This window comes from Puntigrus tetrazona, chromosome 14 (genome assembly GCF_018831695.1).
Source record: "Puntigrus tetrazona isolate hp1 chromosome 14, ASM1883169v1, whole genome shotgun sequence".
Lineage (NCBI taxonomy): Eukaryota > Metazoa > Chordata > Actinopteri > Cypriniformes > Cyprinidae > Puntigrus > Puntigrus tetrazona.
In genome coordinates, this window is record NC_056712.1 from 11,053,686 (window position 1) to 11,071,877 (window position 18,192).

Below are 18,192 nucleotides of genomic sequence, written 5' to 3' on the forward strand. Positions count from 1 at the left end.
ATAAAGCATTCGACTAATTAATATTTTTTGGGAGAAAGACTACGGAGGACAAGCGGTTTGTTGAACGAAAAAAAGGCGAGTGGACTAAATAGTTATAACATGGCGTCATCTGGCGGATAAATTGGGAAACGAAAGCAAGAAAAAGCAAACAAAGGGCATTTACTTTAACACCGAGGACGAACACTATTGGACGACTTTTAGAAAATCCCGCCCACTGTGCACTCTCATTCGTCCATTCAAGTGTCAATCCACCCGCCGGAAGTACGATTAACAGGACCCTCTGGCGCAAAAATGGAGGATAACATTAAAGATCTCAGCCGACCTCAGATGTATTTATTTGGTGAGCTGAAATAAAATCTCATGTTGCATAATCATATATGTGCGATTATCAGTATTATGCAATCACATGACCTCGTCTGCTGCAGTACTGCAGTGCAATAAAAGAGTTGTGGCTAATGCAGCTAGCCTCATGCATTGAGTTTACCTTTGTTTATAGCCTAATGTTGATGTGCTTTTTCATTCAAAGAAATACTACGGACGAGAGGAGTAGGGATATTTATTTCCCCCTTTGTTTGTTACGATCTCGTGCCTTTATAAAGAATGTTACAGAGTATGTGGATGTTGTTTGTAATAATGTTAATTTTAGGGGACAAAACATCCTTGTATACAATATTAATAAATATATACATATATATATTTTTAGTGATTTTGTGACTTCTTCCTACAGGTTGCTCACTGAAAGCTGATAAGAAAGAGCACAAAGTTGATTTGGATGATGATGAGGCTGAACATCAGCTGTCACTCAAGGCGGTGAGGAAGATGAAATAACAAAATGTTATTAAAATTATTCATTTTTACAGATATTCGGTCCTGCGTGGAATAGTTTAAACAGTCCTACCTTGAAGATGAATGCAGAAGTTGATTCAGTCATGAGATGTTTGTCATTTCTATTCTATTCTTACCTAATCTATTAGATTTATCTTGTATATTCTGTAGCACTTAGTTAATGGTTTTGTTTTGTATAGTTCTATTCCATTCTATTCTGTTTCATATTTGATTTAAACTCATGTTAGCTGAAATGCGTGTGTAGTAAATTCTAAATGAAAACCTATTATTTTTTATTTTTTTTACTTTAAATTTCATAAAATTTTTAATGTCAAACGGTTCCGTTCTGTTCAGTTTAATCGTGGGTTCTATTCATTCTATCCAGTTTTTTTCATATTCTGTAACATTGTTTTCAGTTCTGTATTAGAAATATCGCGGTCAGTGTTCATCATAACTGTGCTAATGAACTATGATGAGTTGAATCGTTTTGATTGGCCGTAAACTCATTAACAAACCGCTTTCCTCTCTTCACATGTGTTCTCAGGTGTGTTTGGGAGCTGAGGCCGAGGATAAATTCCACACCGTGGAGATGGAGGGATTGACCTACGATGGCAAAACCACCAAAATCACTCTTGCTGTTCTGAAGCCATCCGTTCTGCCTTCTGTAAGTGTCCTAGTCTCCGTTTTTACAGAGTTGTGTGTGTCATGAACAGAAATGTGCAATGCTCAAATGTGTAGTAATAAATATATTTGTCCTGTATGAATCTACTAGGCTTTGGTTATTAATAGTTACAGCATCCTTGTCATGGTTTTCATTCATACTTACTATAGCGGTAGTAGACACTACCATCAGATCAGATTAGATGTTATATTGAATTTGACATAAATGAAAACCGAGGCTGTAGCACGCACTGTACAAAGTTTCTAGATCATGTAATCTTCACAACTTCCAAAGCTCTTTTATGGAGTTTTCTCTATTGAATGCTTTACGAAGGACGTTTTATCTTGATATAGTTTTTTTTTTTTAAACAACAGTAGTATCTATTAATGCATAATTACAAGTAACTAACCCTAAACTCTAACTTTATTGTAAGTACATACTGATAATTGATATTAATCTGTATTTAAGGTAAGACATCCAGGTAAACAATAGGGTACGTTTGAATGAACATGCATCACCATTAAAGCCTTGTTTCATTTTATTAGCTTGTTAGACCCAAATGTTTCCTAGAGGGGAATTTGATTTAAACAAATCTCTATGAACGCTGAGAAATAAAATGTAAGGTTTATTGTGTTTAAGTGTTAATGAAGAGGAGATTTTAGGCTCAGCGCAGGAGACAAAAAGTTACTTTTGAGAAAACCGCTTTTAAAAATATGTTGTAGTTGAAATCATCAGACGCAAATAAATTGAAATAAAATAATCACTTGAAGTGTATATTCTTGGCTCTCCTTCCACTAGTCTGAAAAAAGCATGGTATGAGAAGCTAAATAAACAAAACTGACCAGCACATGAAGGGAAAAAAAAGGGTTTTGTCTGTCTAAATTTAGAGATATTTTCAAGTAGTGTGGTAGAGATGAATACTGCAGATGACACTACAAGTTCACTCTGACTCGTTTTGTAAAATAAAAAAAGATTACTAGCAGCCAATTGTAATTATGCCCTCAATAACATCTTGAATATGGATTTATACTGTGTTGGGATGCCTTTTCTGGGTGTTTTTATGGTATTGGAAGAATGTGTCTAATAAAAATTCCAGCTGTGCCGAGGCCGGTCAAGTCGTGATTGACAGATTGTTTTTGGAAGGGGCGGGCCATCGTTGCATCATCAGGACAGCAAGCACAAGCTCTCCATGACATCAGCACACGTTCGCCTCTGTTTTATATCAGCTATGGAAAATGTGAGCATTTCCAAAGAGCTCTGGGAGGAATCTGTGTTTTATGGCTCGGAGCGATCAGAACGCAGGGTTTGTGTTCTGATAGATACCGACTGCTGGTTTGATTAGTACAGCGGGTGGAGTTTTTAATCGTGGCAAACTCATCCTGACACTTGAGGTCATCTATTTTAGGTTACAGCTGCTGTTTTTTCCAAATCTGCAAGCCCTTTTTTTTGTGTGTTATTTCAACCCCGTCTGTAAGATCTTGGGTTTTATTCAGTTTATTCAATCCTAAAATTAGCAAACGCCCCGGGACATCTGACTCCAGTAATAATTGTACCGTAATTGCAAGGTTTTTGTCTCGATCGCTCGGGAGACAATCAACTCATCAGTCAGCGTTTGTGTTGAAACAGATCATCTGAGAAGATTTTGGACGTGAGGGATTGTTCGCCATTTAACATAATTACAACAGCTTCATAGCTGTCATTTAAAGCATTAAGCAGACCATCGCGCCCTCAGCTGTTTACATCTGGTTGCCATCGATGCAAGCGCCGTTGCCTGGCGCAGTGGAATGTTCATTCAGAATTTTTGGCCGTGGCTTGTATTTCGCGAGTTGCGCAATTGAGCTGATGTTTAGCTGAAGGCCTGTCTCAGATATACTGGCATGGCATGATCAGGACGGAGCCCAGTTGTGAAGTCTTTCTGAGAAACCAGTCTTGTTCGGATTTTGTGGTGGGAGTCGTTTATCATCAGATTTTACCACAAAATTGTCTGGTAATAAACACTAAGCAGTACGTTTCGATATTCATTAATTTACACGACTGGTCAAAAATGTTTAGTGGTTTTGAAGGAAGTTTCAAACACCCATGCGATTTTTAAATGACAATTCACCCTTGCCCGTTAAACCTTGGAAAGATTAAAACAGCTTCACAAACAGGCATATTATTTCTGCATTTATTAAGTCATTCATGTTATCACATATATATAGTTCAGGTATAAAAACTGATGTCTTTGTAGTGATCAAAGTATGCTGGCACTTCAGCTGTGTCGAATGCATTAAGTGACCGTTAAAAAATGTGTTTGTTATTGAAGCGTTCATTGAAATCGAAAACATGTATTAAATAGTATATTTTTAACTCATGTTGTAGTATTAAAAATGTTAGTAATTTATTAACATTTTATTAAACACTTTTAAATAGACTTTAGCAATAATATGTTGTAGCATTATTTTGTTTAGTTGAGAATCATCTGTATTTTAGACTATAAAAAAACCCCAAACATTTATTTGAAATAGCGTTCATTTATTCATTTGAAGTACAATCCTTTATAACGTTACACATTTCGGTCCAGTCGCTTTTGTGTCACCTTTATGTATCCTTGCTGAATAAGAGGAAATAGTTTCTTTCAATGTGGCAAATTCAAGATGTCTTATTTTCATCTAATCCTCTAAATTTTCTTTTTGTTCTCTAGCTAAGTCTGGGAGGTTTTGAGGTCACGCCTCCTGTGTCCTTTCGCCTGCGGTCCGGAGGGGGGCCGGTCTACATCAGCGGTCAGCATTTTGTCAGTGAGTACCTTTTTGCCTTTTCTCATTTGTTAGGACTGAACACGACCAGTTTAGAACAACGATTTCCCAGGTGTGTCTTTTGCCTCTTTTGTTTACTCTTCTCTTCTCTGATGAAACGATCCCCTCAACCTGTTGCGACGTCCTTGGGAGTAATCCAGCCCTCCGAAAGGGCCCTTCACTCTCCACGCGGACTCTAAATGAATTAACCAGCACCATGTGATACCATTTTCTCCGATATAATCGCTTCCATATGTTTGCGCATGCTGTTCAGACACTCTCGGCATGTCAGTTCTGCTCTCCAGATATTAAACGAGCGCAGCGTTTAAGCCTCCACTTATATCTGTCAGATTGGTTTTTTTGTCACAAAATGTGGAAATGCGAAGTTGCTTTGTTTTTATTTAAACCGAAGTTATTGATGTGTGGAGATCTCTGTGGTTCGCTCAGGCGTGAAGGAATCGGATGATGAGGATGAGGAAGAGGAGGAGAATAATACATCGCCAGTAAAGAGACCTTCCAATATGACCCTCACAAAAGTTCCTCAGGTGATCTCTCACATCAACCCGCTCGACAAATAATGCTGTTTAAATACAATTCATTCAAAAATGGTTACTATATGACACAAACAAAAGCCCCTTAAGAGAAATGTATACTTGATGCAGTACAAAAAAAGCTTGATCTTATTGTTATGTTTTCAAGTTCAGTTTCTGTATGTTCTTAAATCAAGATGCAGTTACTTTAGAAGTAAAATGATTTAAGATACTTAGTCTTGTTTTCAAAAAAATGTTTATTAGGAGTTCATGCTTGGTTTGAACTTTTAAGTAAGAACGTTATTTCTACACCTGACTATTTTAAGCATAAACGCACTTAAAATGATGAATTGAGTGAGTTAACATTTCTGAATCGGAAAACAGGGCATAAAAATGTAAATGTATCTTGACTGAACAATGTTTAGATACTTGTGCTGGTAAAAAAAGATCAAAATAATAAGAAAGACATTTTTATGGTGTGTTATTATAGGCGATGCTTAAAAGGAAACCGTGAGGTTGCCCTGTTGGCTTTCGTGGAATCTCAATAAAGAGACACATTGTTCAATACACACTTAATCCTCTAGATAAGTGTCTGAGACAAGCAACAGCTTGTCATCGATGTGATACACAGGGAGTCTGTTTGAAATCTTTTGTCAGAGTGTTGAAATGATCCCTTAGTTCTTATTAAGGCAGAAAGCCACGAGAAGCTGTCGCAGTGTTTCTACTTGGGTTCCGGGGTGTTGTAGTGATTTACCTGTGATAAAATCACCGTAATACGTATTTTTAGTGCCTTATTGCTTTTATAGGATAGCAGCAATGAGAAGATAAGACACAAATTAATGCATTATTAAATATAGAGTGATTGTACTCGTCTCCAGCACCTCACCAGTCACTTCCATTCAGATTTTACTGCTGGAATGCTCAGATTCGTAAAAATGCACTTTGTTCTTTTTCCAACGATCGTGTTCCATCATTTTAGAAAAAGCTGAAAATGGACTCAGATGAAGACGAGGATGAGGATAGTGACGATGATGATGACGACGACGATGATGATGATGAAGACGACGACGACGATGATGATGACGAGTGAGAACTCATGTTTGTTCAGTGTTGAAGGGAGAGGATCATTTATATTTGTATTTGTTTGACAAATGCTTTTTCTTTTTAGTGATGACGACAAAGAGGTAAAGGCTGTTGAAAAGAGCCCCGTCAAAACCCCTCAAAAAGTAAGTCTTGGTGATTCTTTCCAAGTATACAGTTAGAAAAGAGGAAATGCTGTGTACTACAGTGCCATTCAAGTTAGGGGTTGGTAAGGAAAGGAGTTTCATACGCTCACCAAAGCAGAATTTATTTTAAATCAAAAATACTAATAATATTGGGAAATTGTTAGTAATTTATACAACGTTTTCTGTTTTAATACATTTCAAAATAATAGTAATTTATTCCTGATGCAAAGCAGATTTTTCTGTCTTCAGTGTCACACGATGCTTTAGAAACCTTGAGAAACATTTCATATTGTTATCACAGAAACTATTTGCCTAACTTCGGTGTAGAATATTCATTTTTTAGAATTCTTTGAATTCAAAAGAACTGCATTTTTTAATTTGCTAAAACCTTTTAAAAGTTTTTACTGTCACTTTGGATAAGTATTATACAGCCTTACTAAATAAAAATATAAATTTCGCTGCCCCAAACTTAAACAAAACAGTTTTATGTGACATTGCTGAATGAAACCGAGTGACCAGCAGGTGCCAGTCTCTGCCTGAGATTTTGCATCACATATTCATCGCCACCTGTTATTATCCCATCAACATTAAGAGCACATTACATTCTCTCTGTCTCTTTGTAGAACACATATTCTTTCTCCCTCATGTCACCTCAGTGACTTCTTATCTTTATTATGTCTTGTTTGCATCTTTTCTTCATTCGTCTGTGTTCATAGACTTCTCTCTGTCTGGATCGTAATGATCGCATGCACACCGGGAAGATTCACAGACAGCCTGACTTCACCTCTATACCCATCACTCGCTTGTTTGGGGTCAGAAAGTGTATTATTGTATTCTTCAAGTATGTATTAAATTAATCAACGGTGACAAGACGTGTATGATGTTACGAAAACATTTCGTTTCCAAATGAATTAACAAATACGCATTATTACATTTTCATCAATAATCTTGAAAAATGCATCATGGTTTCCATAAAAATATAAAGCAGTACAGATGCTTTTGACACTGATGATATAAAGAAATGCTTCATGGTTAAATCAGCATATTGGAATGATTTCTGAAGGATCATGTGACATTGATATTGCTGAAAATTCATCACAAGAGTAAATGACGCGTTAAATCATATTTAAAGAGAAAACTGTTATTTTAAATTGCAGTAATATTACCATCTCTACTGATTGAATAATTGGAGGTTTCTTTTAAAAAACAAGAAAAAAGAAACCCAAACAGACTCCAAACTTTTAACGGGTAGACAATTTATAATGTTGTTTATTTCCAGCTTGCATCAACACACCTGAATATATATATATATTCAAGCAGTCCTGAAGAGCTTGATTAGCTGCATCAGGTGTGTTTGATTAGGGTTGGAGCTAAACTTACCCCAGGAGCAGGGTTGAAGACCTTTGATCTAAAATGTATGTAAATAAATGTCGTTAAATTAAAAGCGTAACTATTTATGCACCATTAAAACTCAGTGGAAATAAACTGAAATTGACAACCACAATAAAACCTAATAACCCTGCTGCGTTCGAGAGCGCGTGACATTGTGTGTGTTTGTATGTCTGTTTAGAGATCAAAGCGGGTGCATACCTGCTCTGTGAGGACTGATTCCTGCCCTGAGGAGAGACGACAGACGAGCATTTCTGTCACACGCTCCACATCCTTCCCCCCCACCATCAATGCTTGCTTCTTTTCTCACAGCTTTTTAATCTCTCGCTCGCTCGCTCGCTCTTTAGCCATCTCGACATCTATTTACGACCTTTAACTTGTTTGTTCATTTAGCTGGAAATATTGTCTGTGAAGTCTGTTTATGACTGTCTGTTTATGACTGTCTGTTTATGACGTAACACATTAGGTCTTAGACTGAAAAAAATGAAAAGTTTAGTTTTCAAGTCAATTCTTTGAACAGCTTTTTTTTTTATTTACTCATCACCCAAGTCACTGAGTAAAGTCACATGTCTCTTTAATGTTGATGTAAAAAAAAATGTTTTGGGTACGTTAGTATTGTCTTGTTTGTAAGACAACTTTCAAAACATATAGAAAAAGGGCATAAATGGATGGATGAACATAGTCTAGGCCTCAAAACTAGACACAGTAATCTCAATACAATACATTTTAAAAATGAGCTCTTTACATCAGTGTACTAAATAATGAACAATAATTTTAAAACACAGAAAAAAGTCAGCAAACATCAAAACAATGCTCCTGTAACAATAACTGCATAATTTATTCTTGCTGCAATGCTTTAACATTTCAACAGCATGCAGTTCTTCGTTCAGACAACTTTGACTAGTTGGGACAACATTTGGGGTAAATTTGCATTTTTATGTAAAGTTTAAATAAAATAGTTATAACCAACACTGATAAAGACTAATATTGTATATGTGTATGTATTGTATTTCTCACTCCCCATCCATATGTCTTTTTCATCCTCTTTTACTCGTCTGTTTTCTTTCTGGGGTGTTTAGAGTTATAAAGCAGTGACGGTGTCCTGTAGTCCCATCAGGCCATGACTAGACAGGCTTTGCTATCTACAAATTACTGCTCTCTTTCATCACGGCTCTCTGACAGCCGACTGAAATAAACATCTGAGAACAGTATAGTGTTACATCACTGAAGAGCGAAGCCATCACAATCACTCAATTCACAAACATCATCCGCTGTTATGATTCTAACACTGAGCATGACAGGTGACTCTGTATTTGACATGCGTTAAATATTTTCTCTGCACATTTAAACCTGGGATTGCCTCTTCTCTCTTTCTCTTTGTCCATTTTTCCAGACCCCAGAGAAGAAGGGCGCAGGTAAGCAGAACGGCTCAACAGACAAGAAAGCCGGGACATCAGGGAAGACCCAAACACAGGTAAGTTATGATTTATTACAAAAAAATGTACCCTGTAAAACGATTAATTGCATCAAAAATAAAAGTCTTTAAGTACTATGTATGTGCATGTATATATTATTTTTATATATTTCAGTGTATTTATTTGGAATATAAATGGTTTTAAAATAAATATAGGCATGGAAATATTTAAAAAATGCATACTGTATGTGTGTGTGTGTGTATACAGAACACACACATATTATGCACAAACATTTTTTCATGTTATCAGTTGCGATTTGACAGTGCAAAAATAATAATAAAAGCTAGCAGCAGTTCAGAATTTCTTCAAAGAAATGATTACATTTATTTATTGGTAATGGTGTAATATTACGATACAGCCATTTTTAGCTGTTAAAATGGTTTTAATGTTAAATAACCATGCCTATATGTGGGTAATTAAGCCAACTTTTCCGCATGAAAATGTAAAACCTATTTTATCTCATTTGGTATTTGATGGATGCAAACCAAAAGATAAGATTATTCATAATAAATTAAGTCTGGCATTAGTGCAAAAACAGCTTCACGTTATGTAACACTTTGGTAACGAAAACACAAAGTTCTGATGTTCATTGAATGATTTTTCCCTGGTCAGACTGATCAGGTGCGCTTCAGGATAAGTTTATTGGGATCACGGCAAATTGTAGGAGCCGTCTGGGTTTCAGGTTTTGGTATTCAGTCCACGTCCCAATCCCAAGCCGTGCCAACCAAAAAGCCAGAGTCTACCAGTGGATGCCAGAGGTAATTCTTACCAAACGTCCAGGTGCAGTTTAGGATGCCGACGACATGGCAGGCTCACAGAGAAAACCACAGGATAATGAGACGGCCTGTCTTTGTTTACGATCAGCCAACACCGCCAAAAGCAAAATGTGAATTAGACCAGCGGTACCCCTAAAGATAAATGTGTGCAACGGCATTTAAAACTCCAGCTGTGATTAGCTGAAAACCGCCCATTCTTGGGAGGACACGACGATCCCGAAGCCATTATTTCTGTATCTTTTAAGTCAGTGCACTTAATATACTTTTAATAATCAAGCGTTTTAGAGAAAAACATCTTGACATTCAAAGCTTTTCTTTTAGATCACGGAAAAAGGCCATTGCATTTTCCCAGGCAAGGAAATGGTGAAGCGCTGTTAACTAGCTGCTGGTGGCAACAATCCCAAAACGCCCAATTTGAAGGGTCATTTGTGGTCTGCTTTAAAACAACAAACTACTCACAAAGCCACGGCCTTCTGGCAGGGTGACCGATGTTGGGAATCTCAAATGCATTCACCAGACTTTCTTTTAATCACATATTTTCCTTCTTTGACCGGTGCACATGCAGTTGTGTGGGGTTGAATTTTCTTTGATGTAGTTTTTTTTCTTTCGCTGTAATTGAGGCGCTGAATCAGAAAGATACAGGAGTAGGAACGCTACGCACAGGAAGAGTTCTTCAAAGACATCCAGAGAAATAACGGTCATCCACGTAAAATCTGTGAACTTGAGAGAGAAGTTGAGCGCACAAATTGGTTTACTTACTAAAGATTTTTCTGCATTTATTTGTGTGTGTTTGTGTGCTTAGTTTTTTCATTTTCTTTCTACACTCCTTACACAATAATGCTAAAGTAAAAGCCAAATGTGTGATCGCTTAAAACGTTTTTTAAAGAAAAAGCTGAAATATTACTATCATACTCTTCACTATGACATTTTAGATTGTGCTCAGGTGGATCCCATTTTTTGGATCGTCTTTGAGATTTTTTTACACACTGATTGGAGCAAATCTGTAGCAAATTCAATTGATTGGACCTGATTTGGAAAAACACCCAGCTGTCTATATAAGTTCGAACAGCTGAAAATGAATATCGGAGCAGAAATCAAGCCATAAGGTCAAAATAATTGTCTGCAAAGCACAGACAGGATTGTGTTGAGGCACAAATCTGGTTGAGGCTGTTGCATTAAAGGTTGCTTCCATCATTAATGGAAGAAGTTTGGAGTCAGCTACAGCTGTCAGTTCGTTCAGACTTGAGCCATCAGGGAGAAAAAAAGTACAAGAAAATCTAGGAGCGCAAAACGTGTCCCATCATAACCTAAAATACTTTAATTTTAAAAAGACAGGCTGTAATTGTTATCAAAGCAGTATTAACATTAACTAACTAAAAGCATGCAAATATTTGTTGTTACTTGAAACAAAATATCATAACTGAAATAAAGTAAACCTTTTTTGGAAAACTAGTTTTCCAAGGCATATTTCTTCAGCACCAAAATAACTAAAACTAAACAAATAAATGTAAATTAATATGGATTTAAATCTAAAAAAATGTATTTGTCATTGTAGTTTTAGTACAAAAAAAGTTAATTCCTATATAGTATAGACATGAAAAAAAATGTAACAAGTGAAAATGTACATTTTATTCAAATACAGTATATCAGAGACACTAAGATAGCAGTAAGGGCAGAGTTAAAAGTCTTAGTACTTATGCAGTGTGATATTTGTGATGTGATGTATTTTCTATATTGTACTGCAGTTTCTGATTTGATTACGTTATTCGCAGTGTTCTATGATTAACAAAGCCCATAACCTTATAAAAGGACACGGCTTTGTCAAATACGTTTTTACGTTTTTTCTAATAAAATATTTTTATGCAGTAATTCATTACAGAGCGCTAAAAACCTGACACTGACTTTGTTGAAAATTGGAGGAAAAAATCTAATGACAATTAAGAAGTGGACGCTCACTGTTGCGCTCTATTGAGTGCTTTTACCAGATTTAAATATGGCCAGAAATGTCCATCAGGCTTTGCCTTTCACACATCCCAACGCGGGTTCACAAACCAGGTGACCAATTACCTAAGTGGGCTAGTTTTTTTGCAGGTGACAAACAAAGGCGAGACTAAACTTTCACCTCTTTAAATTTACATTCGTCCGACCTCTGACCCCTGGAACACACCCCTGCAGGACGGGTTTAAACCTTTACAGGGGTGACCTTTGGTCTTGGCATTCAAACCCGAACCACCTTTAACACGTAAGCACCCACACAATGTGCGAAACATCCCTTAACAATGTCAAAATGAGTTTCCCATCGTTCCCGCTGGCAGTTCACTTGACCTAACAATGTAAGATTCAGTAAGCGTGTTATTAGCATCTTAGATGCCTGACGTGAGGAGCACTAATTACCTACTGTTATAGAAACACCCCGGGGGCTGTGTGTGTGTGTGTGTGTGTGTGCACCCACATTTAGCTAATTCCATAATGGCCATGTTGTGGTGCAAGACATGGTTTTTAAAACACCTGACTAGATTAGACAGTCAAGTAGACATCCTCCCTTCCTTCTTAAACTCTGGCACTTTTTACACTTCTGCTTCCGGTCGGGACACTCCTACCCGTCCTTCTCTACACCCTTGTTTCCGGTGGCCACTCCTCTGCCATTAGAAATCATTAGAGCTTGGTGTTGGATGTCCCTTCAGGCCATGAGGCGAGCGGAAACCGAGTGCTCTGTCATTAGAGCATGGCAGACGCTGCGTTGCCTAACAACTTGCATTCTCCCAGCAGAGAACTGTATATCTGTATGAATGCATAAAGAAAAAAATCGCTTGCATTTCACACTGACATGCACTAGCAGTTGTGGAATGCTCTGTAAGACTGTATTTGCGTGTAGAAACAAGTTTGGTTCAATAGTATGGAACTGTACGATGCCTTCGTCTGAATGGCATGTGCGCTGTCGTAAACTATACAAGAGTATTCATGCCTAAGGTCCGGTTAGTTTTATGTTAGTCAGCCTCAGCTGCAGTGCAAACAGAATTCTCATTGAGCATCTTAAAGGGATACTCCACCCCAGCACTTTGTCATTAATCACTGTCATTGATCAAATGTCTCTGTCATCAGTGGTTCACCTGTAACATTAAGAAACGTACATTTTTGGAGAGTATCTGCTACACACATCGTACGCTCTTCTGAGATGTACAGATGGGCTAAATAGACATTAACAATTTATCTGTGTGTCAAGAACGACACAAAAGAGCGTGTGGGTGTCCATACTTTCATGCTTTTCCAGACCTTGACAGTGTTCATTATTTGGCAGTCAATGGGACGGTCGCAAGCCTCCTGGTTTTCATCCAAAGTATCTTAAATTGTGTTCCCGAAGATGAACTAAGCTTTTACTGGTTTGCAACAACATAAGGGTAAATGATTAATAATAACATTTTCATTTTGGGCTGGAGTGTCCCTTTAAGGTAAAGGCTTCCTCGAAATGGCAAGCTTTATTCTGATTGGCTGATTTCTGGGAGTTTTATGCACATTTGTGCTTTTCGCTTTTCACCTGCCTGTTGTATGCAGAAGTTAATTGTGGCCTATGGACAGATGCTAATAAAATTTTAAATGGTTAAAATTTGTCTATTTGTTAAAGTTTAACATTTTGGAGTTAATACTCTTTATGTTTTTTTTTTTTTTACCGTTTTAACATTGATAACAGTAAGAGGTTTTTTGAGCAGAAAAGCAGTACATTTATGATTTCTGAAGGATAATGTGACACTGAAGAGTGGAGTAATGATGCTGAAAAATCAGCTTTTCATCACAGGAATAAATTGCTTTTTAAAATATATTCAAATAGAAAGCAGTTATTTAAAATTTTACAGTATTGATATTTTTACTGTATTTTATCAATTAAATGATTAAAAAATGGAATGACTTCAGACTTTTATGTATGCGTTTTATCAATTTATTAATTCCCTATGCTATAAAATAGAATAATTTTATTTTAATCAACAATGAAAAAATGAAGTGACTATTAACTGAGTTGTTATGCACTTTAGTCAGAAATCTGCCAGAGTTTGCAAGTATTTGAGAGTGGATGCTGAGAATGCTGATCTTAATGGACACTTGTAAAATCATTTAGGCAGCTGAGACAGTTACCTTTCCTAACATACATAAAATGTGCATTAGTGTAATAGAGCTGCGAACACTGTCACTTGGTATGCCACTGGTTGTTAAAGGTCAGTAAGGTTTTGAAGTTACACGCTCGATCATGGCTCAGTGGAGTGGCGTTTGTGTCAGTGTGCATTGAGGACAGCTGATTACATCAAATGCTAGCGTGCTAATGATTAAGTGCCGTCCCCTGGCATCTGTAATCAGTGTCTGGCGTAGATTAAAAAGCTCGCTGCACTCTCTGTCTGTCAGCTGTCTTGACTCTACAGCTGTCCTTTCCCAACACACAAAACGCCCTGCTATATAATGACTGCAGCACACCAGACCTCTCTGGCCTTCTGCCAGTCCTCTCTCTGTGTGTGTGTGTGTGTGTTGTGAGCGCATTTGTCCTTTAATCTGATACCTTTTGATCTATCGCATGCTTGTCAATCGCTACAGAGGAACAGGGGATTATTTATTGTGTTCGTACAAAGAAAGACTGGAAGACATTGTCCCTTACTTTATGTTCCTCCTTCACTTTCTTTCATCTGAGACTTCTGGAGGATTCTTGAGGGATGTTTACCTGTTTGCCTTGAAGCTGAACTGGTACACAATCATGCGTCCAGAGATGCTTTGATTTTTATGGTGTTTTCACTTTTTTTAAAAGAACTTGGCCACAAAAGTGGACTTTTAATTTAATTTATTAATTTATTAATTTATTTTCTTCTTACAAAGTTTACATTTAGAGTCTTTATTTAATTAGTAGGACTGGGAAAGTTTAAATTGCATTCATTTCTTTAATGCAAACCGTTTAAAATGTGTTTTTGTGTGTGTCTGTGGGCTTATTTTAGAGTGATTTATATACTATTGTAGTATTCGTTCATAGATTTGTTGATATATAATGATTGAATTAGCAATTATTTTTACATTTTTCACTTTTTTAATTTGAGTAATTATATGATGTAATAATGTATGAATTTTAGCTCTAGTTTTATTTAAATTATCTACATTGAAGGCAGATGCTTTTATTTTTATTTTAGTTAACGATCCCAAATAATTTAGCTGAATCGGCTTTCGTTTGTTCCGCATCCCGAGGCTGTAAAAGGTATTAAAATATATATTAATGAATATTTATTGTCTTGTTTAATAATAATTTAAAGAACAGATAATAGATATAATAATCACACCACCTGTCAAGATGGTCTCCGTTAGGTTCACTTTAAAGGGCACCGAGGTGAAGCATATATAGTCGCATATGCCAGACGTCTTCGTGCTTTACATCTCCATTTCTTCCATCTACTTCCTTTTTTGTTTTTTACTCTGTAAAACAGAGCTCTGTCCATCAGTTTAACCCTACAATCAGTGTGGATTCCTGGCTGGGCTGCATGCATGGACAGGCCAGTTTGTGTCTGTGTCTGTGTGTGAAAGAGAGAAGAGAGAGAGAGAGAGAGAGAGAGAGAGAGAGAGAGAGCTTATACGAGTCTGCAGTGGGATAGTATCTCTCTGCTGAAAGCTGGACACACACCTGTGCCCACCGAGCACACACAGACGCAGACCCGCTCTTTCAGAGGGTGGACACCAGATTCTTTAGTGAAGCTGTAATAATACAGACATTCGCCTTCACAATCTCTCAGACCTCCTGCACTATGACAGAGTATCACAGAGCACATGAACCTTTTGCTTTCAAAGCATCAACACAGACAGCGTTTACACCTGGTAAACTTTCTTGGCTTTGAAGGAAAATTACCATCCGATGTAGTCACGAAATCAGAGACCTGGCCTCCGAAAACACTATCACGTGATCAAGCGGTAGCAGAAGACACTTCTAGCATCTGCTACAGCAAACTGACTTCAAACACAAAACTGTGGCCGAAACCTGAAAAGTCATTCGCAGGGACACTCGTCACCAGGCTAAATTTGGATTCGTGTATTACAGTTGCATTTCCGTTCATTTTGGTATGCGTTAACATGGACAACCTTAATGCGATGCACGCTTGACAGTCAGTCATATATGAAACGGGTCAGAAACGGGCTAAAATCGTGCCATAGTTTCTATTAACAATTTGCATAGTTGATTTTATTTAAATAAGCATATTGTTATAAGTTGCTGTTTCTGTCTACGGAGGGTTAGAAACGAACAGATTCCATCAAAAATATCTTGATTTTTGTTCCAAAGATGAATGAAAGTCTTGCGGGTTTGGAACAACATGAAGGCGAGAAATTGATGACAGGATTTTTATTTTGGGGTGAGCTAACCCTTTAATTGTGAAAGCAATTGCATTAAGCATCATTTAAAATACATCTAAAATATGGAAAAGGCGAGTTTTAGTTCAAATGTATTAATAAATTAGATTAATCCTCAATAAATGATTTTCTTTTTAATGTATAAACCAGGTTATTGCATATTGTCTGTTAGTGCTATTACAGAAATATTACCTGCTTAATTGATGAATTTATGTATGATTACAAAAAGCGTCACATAAAGTTAGTTCAAACTAATATAAAGCTCATTGTATTTGTACTCACTCGTTGAATTTGATGTCGTGGGGATCTGAAACCAGTTTCTTACTATAAAATCAGACTTTGAAAAGCCAAGTTATGTCTAAAAACACGCATGGTCGTTGTTATCATGTCAATGAACATTTATATAGTTTAAAAGTGTTTTTTGTGGCCACAGTGTGTAATCATTTTAATGGTGCTGATACATAAAGTTATTGATCTCTGTAACATGAACGTGTCACTTCGGGCTTGTCTTCTCCTGCATGGAAGCAATAAAAGGATCATTTGAAGCCCTTCCAAATTTGTCAAAGGGTGCTGTTATTAGTGCAGAGGTCTGTGGTTATTGAGGATAAATGGGTCAGGTAGCCTGCTGGTGGGTGTTATTAGTGAAAGCAATTGTTTTTGTTTGTCTCTATCTAGCATGATGTGTGAAATCTGACGCTATTAGAGGAAAACAGAACTCGGAAGACTGCTGTATAGTCAATAGAATTTTTCATAATTTTGCTGTACTATTATTGAACTTATCTAAATCAACATTGAACAGCAGAATTGGGATTTGTCTCATATTTGGTGAAGCATGCATCATTAGTTCTGTTAGTTTCTTTATTAATGTGAAGCTGCAGTTAAACTACTCATATAAAGTGCTCCTATGTAAATTAATGTCAGCTTGAACCTTTCTAGATCGAAACGATGTTCGTTTGTCTTGTTTCAGACACCACAGAAAGTAAAAGACAAGTCCGAAGCAGGGCCTTCTGGAAAGTCTCCCAGCACTCCCAACCTGAGCGAGGTCAAAAGCAAACTTTCATCAGCGGCTAAAGAGGTACATACTCCCTTTTACGTTGATATTTGTTTCTCCGCATTTCTTTTCTGTGATCACACACATGCTTTAGCCCTGACATACATGCGTACAAACAAACACACACACATGCTATATGTTAACAGCGATAAGTACGCCGACTTAGCAGATGATGAGTTGGTCAAATGTTAATGAGGTGTCTGAGTTAAAGGCTGGAGGGGGGATGACCAGCTATATGACATCATCATATCAGGATTATCCCGTCTTTTTGAGTCCACCTGCTCACTTCCTCAATCAGTTCCCGAATGCACCCCTGACCACTAAACCTCTTCATCCTCACATCCTCACATCCATGATCTCTGAGAGTCTCTCATTACATTGTAATGTTTTTGAAAGCAGCACTGATCCTTTAAATGTTAAATGACTGCATGAAAGCACACCATGCAGTGAGATGCTGTAATATTTTTTTACTGCACGTGTGATATGATGTCATTCATTGTTCAGTTTGTCCAATCTAGGTATAAACTATAATGAATATATGCAAATATTTTTTATGATTAAAATCAAATTTTTCAGAATTTTTTTTTGATGACTACAAAGAATGAAAGAAAAGCGTTTGTTTGAAATACACTGTCATTTAAAAAATTGGGATCAGTAAAATTAAACCGTAAATGTTTTTTTTTTTTTTTTTTTTTTTTTTAAANATTTAAGAAACAAAAACAATTTTTCCAGTTTTAATATACTTGAAAATATAATTTATTCCTGAATTTGTAGTGTCATTATTCCAATCTCCTTGTCAAATTACGCTTTAGGAATAATTTTAATATGCTGATTAATTATTAATGTTGGAAACAGATGTGCTGCTTAATACTTTTGGGACCTGTGATACTTTTCAGGATTTTATGATTTATAAAAAAAATAAAAAAAACAACATTTTGTTTATTCAAAATTGAAATTGTGTGTTGTAATATATGCTATTATTCAAAAGTTTGGAGTCAGTAAAAAAAAATTTTCTTCGTCTTTTTAATACATTTTTTATTTCAGTTTTATTCATTTTAGTAAGTTAGATGAAAAAAATTATATTTAAAAATTATATTTAAGTAATAAATTATATTTGAGTAT

The 18,192-nt window shown here is 36.5% G+C and overlaps 1 protein-coding gene across 4 annotated transcripts; it reads left to right on the plus strand.

The window, feature by feature from the left end:
* Positions 1-262: 262 nt before the first annotated feature.
* On the plus strand, positions 263-17,277 carry LOC122358286 (nucleophosmin-like). 4 transcript variants are annotated; one of them, XM_043258102.1, is made up of 9 exons: positions 263-340; positions 728-810; positions 1,370-1,489; positions 4,170-4,263; positions 4,708-4,805; positions 5,770-5,876; positions 5,959-6,016; positions 8,799-8,879; positions 16,987-17,277. In XM_043258102.1, exons 1-9 carry the CDS (start codon positions 292-294, stop codon positions 17,260-17,262), a joined length of 966 nt encoding a protein of 321 aa, XP_043114037.1. In that variant the 5' UTR covers positions 263-291; the 3' UTR covers positions 17,263-17,277. The 4 variants fall into 4 exon arrangements, 3 of the variants coding, with proteins under 3 accessions (XP_043114037.1, XP_043114035.1, XP_043114036.1); XR_006252589.1 differs by lacking the exons at positions 8,799-8,879; positions 16,987-17,277 and adding exons at positions 7,587-8,326; positions 8,485-8,792 and having other exon boundaries at positions 286-340; XM_043258100.1 differs by having other exon boundaries at positions 286-340; positions 5,959-5,974.
* Positions 17,278-18,192: the final 915 nt, after the last annotated feature.

Bases quoted from the DNA above. Each gene is read 5' to 3' on its own strand.
- LOC122358286 (XM_043258102.1), top strand. From the start codon at position 292: ATGGAGGATAACATTAAAGATCTCAGCCGACCTCAGATGTATTTATTT. The intron at 4,806-5,769 runs GTGATCTCTCAC...CCATCATTTTAG, and splicing joins CCCTCACAAAAGTTCCTCAG to AAAAAGCTGAAAATGGACTC. The intron at 8,880-16,986 runs GTAAGTTATGAT...GTCTTGTTTCAG, and splicing joins CAGGGAAGACCCAAACACAG to ACACCACAGAAAGTAAAAGA.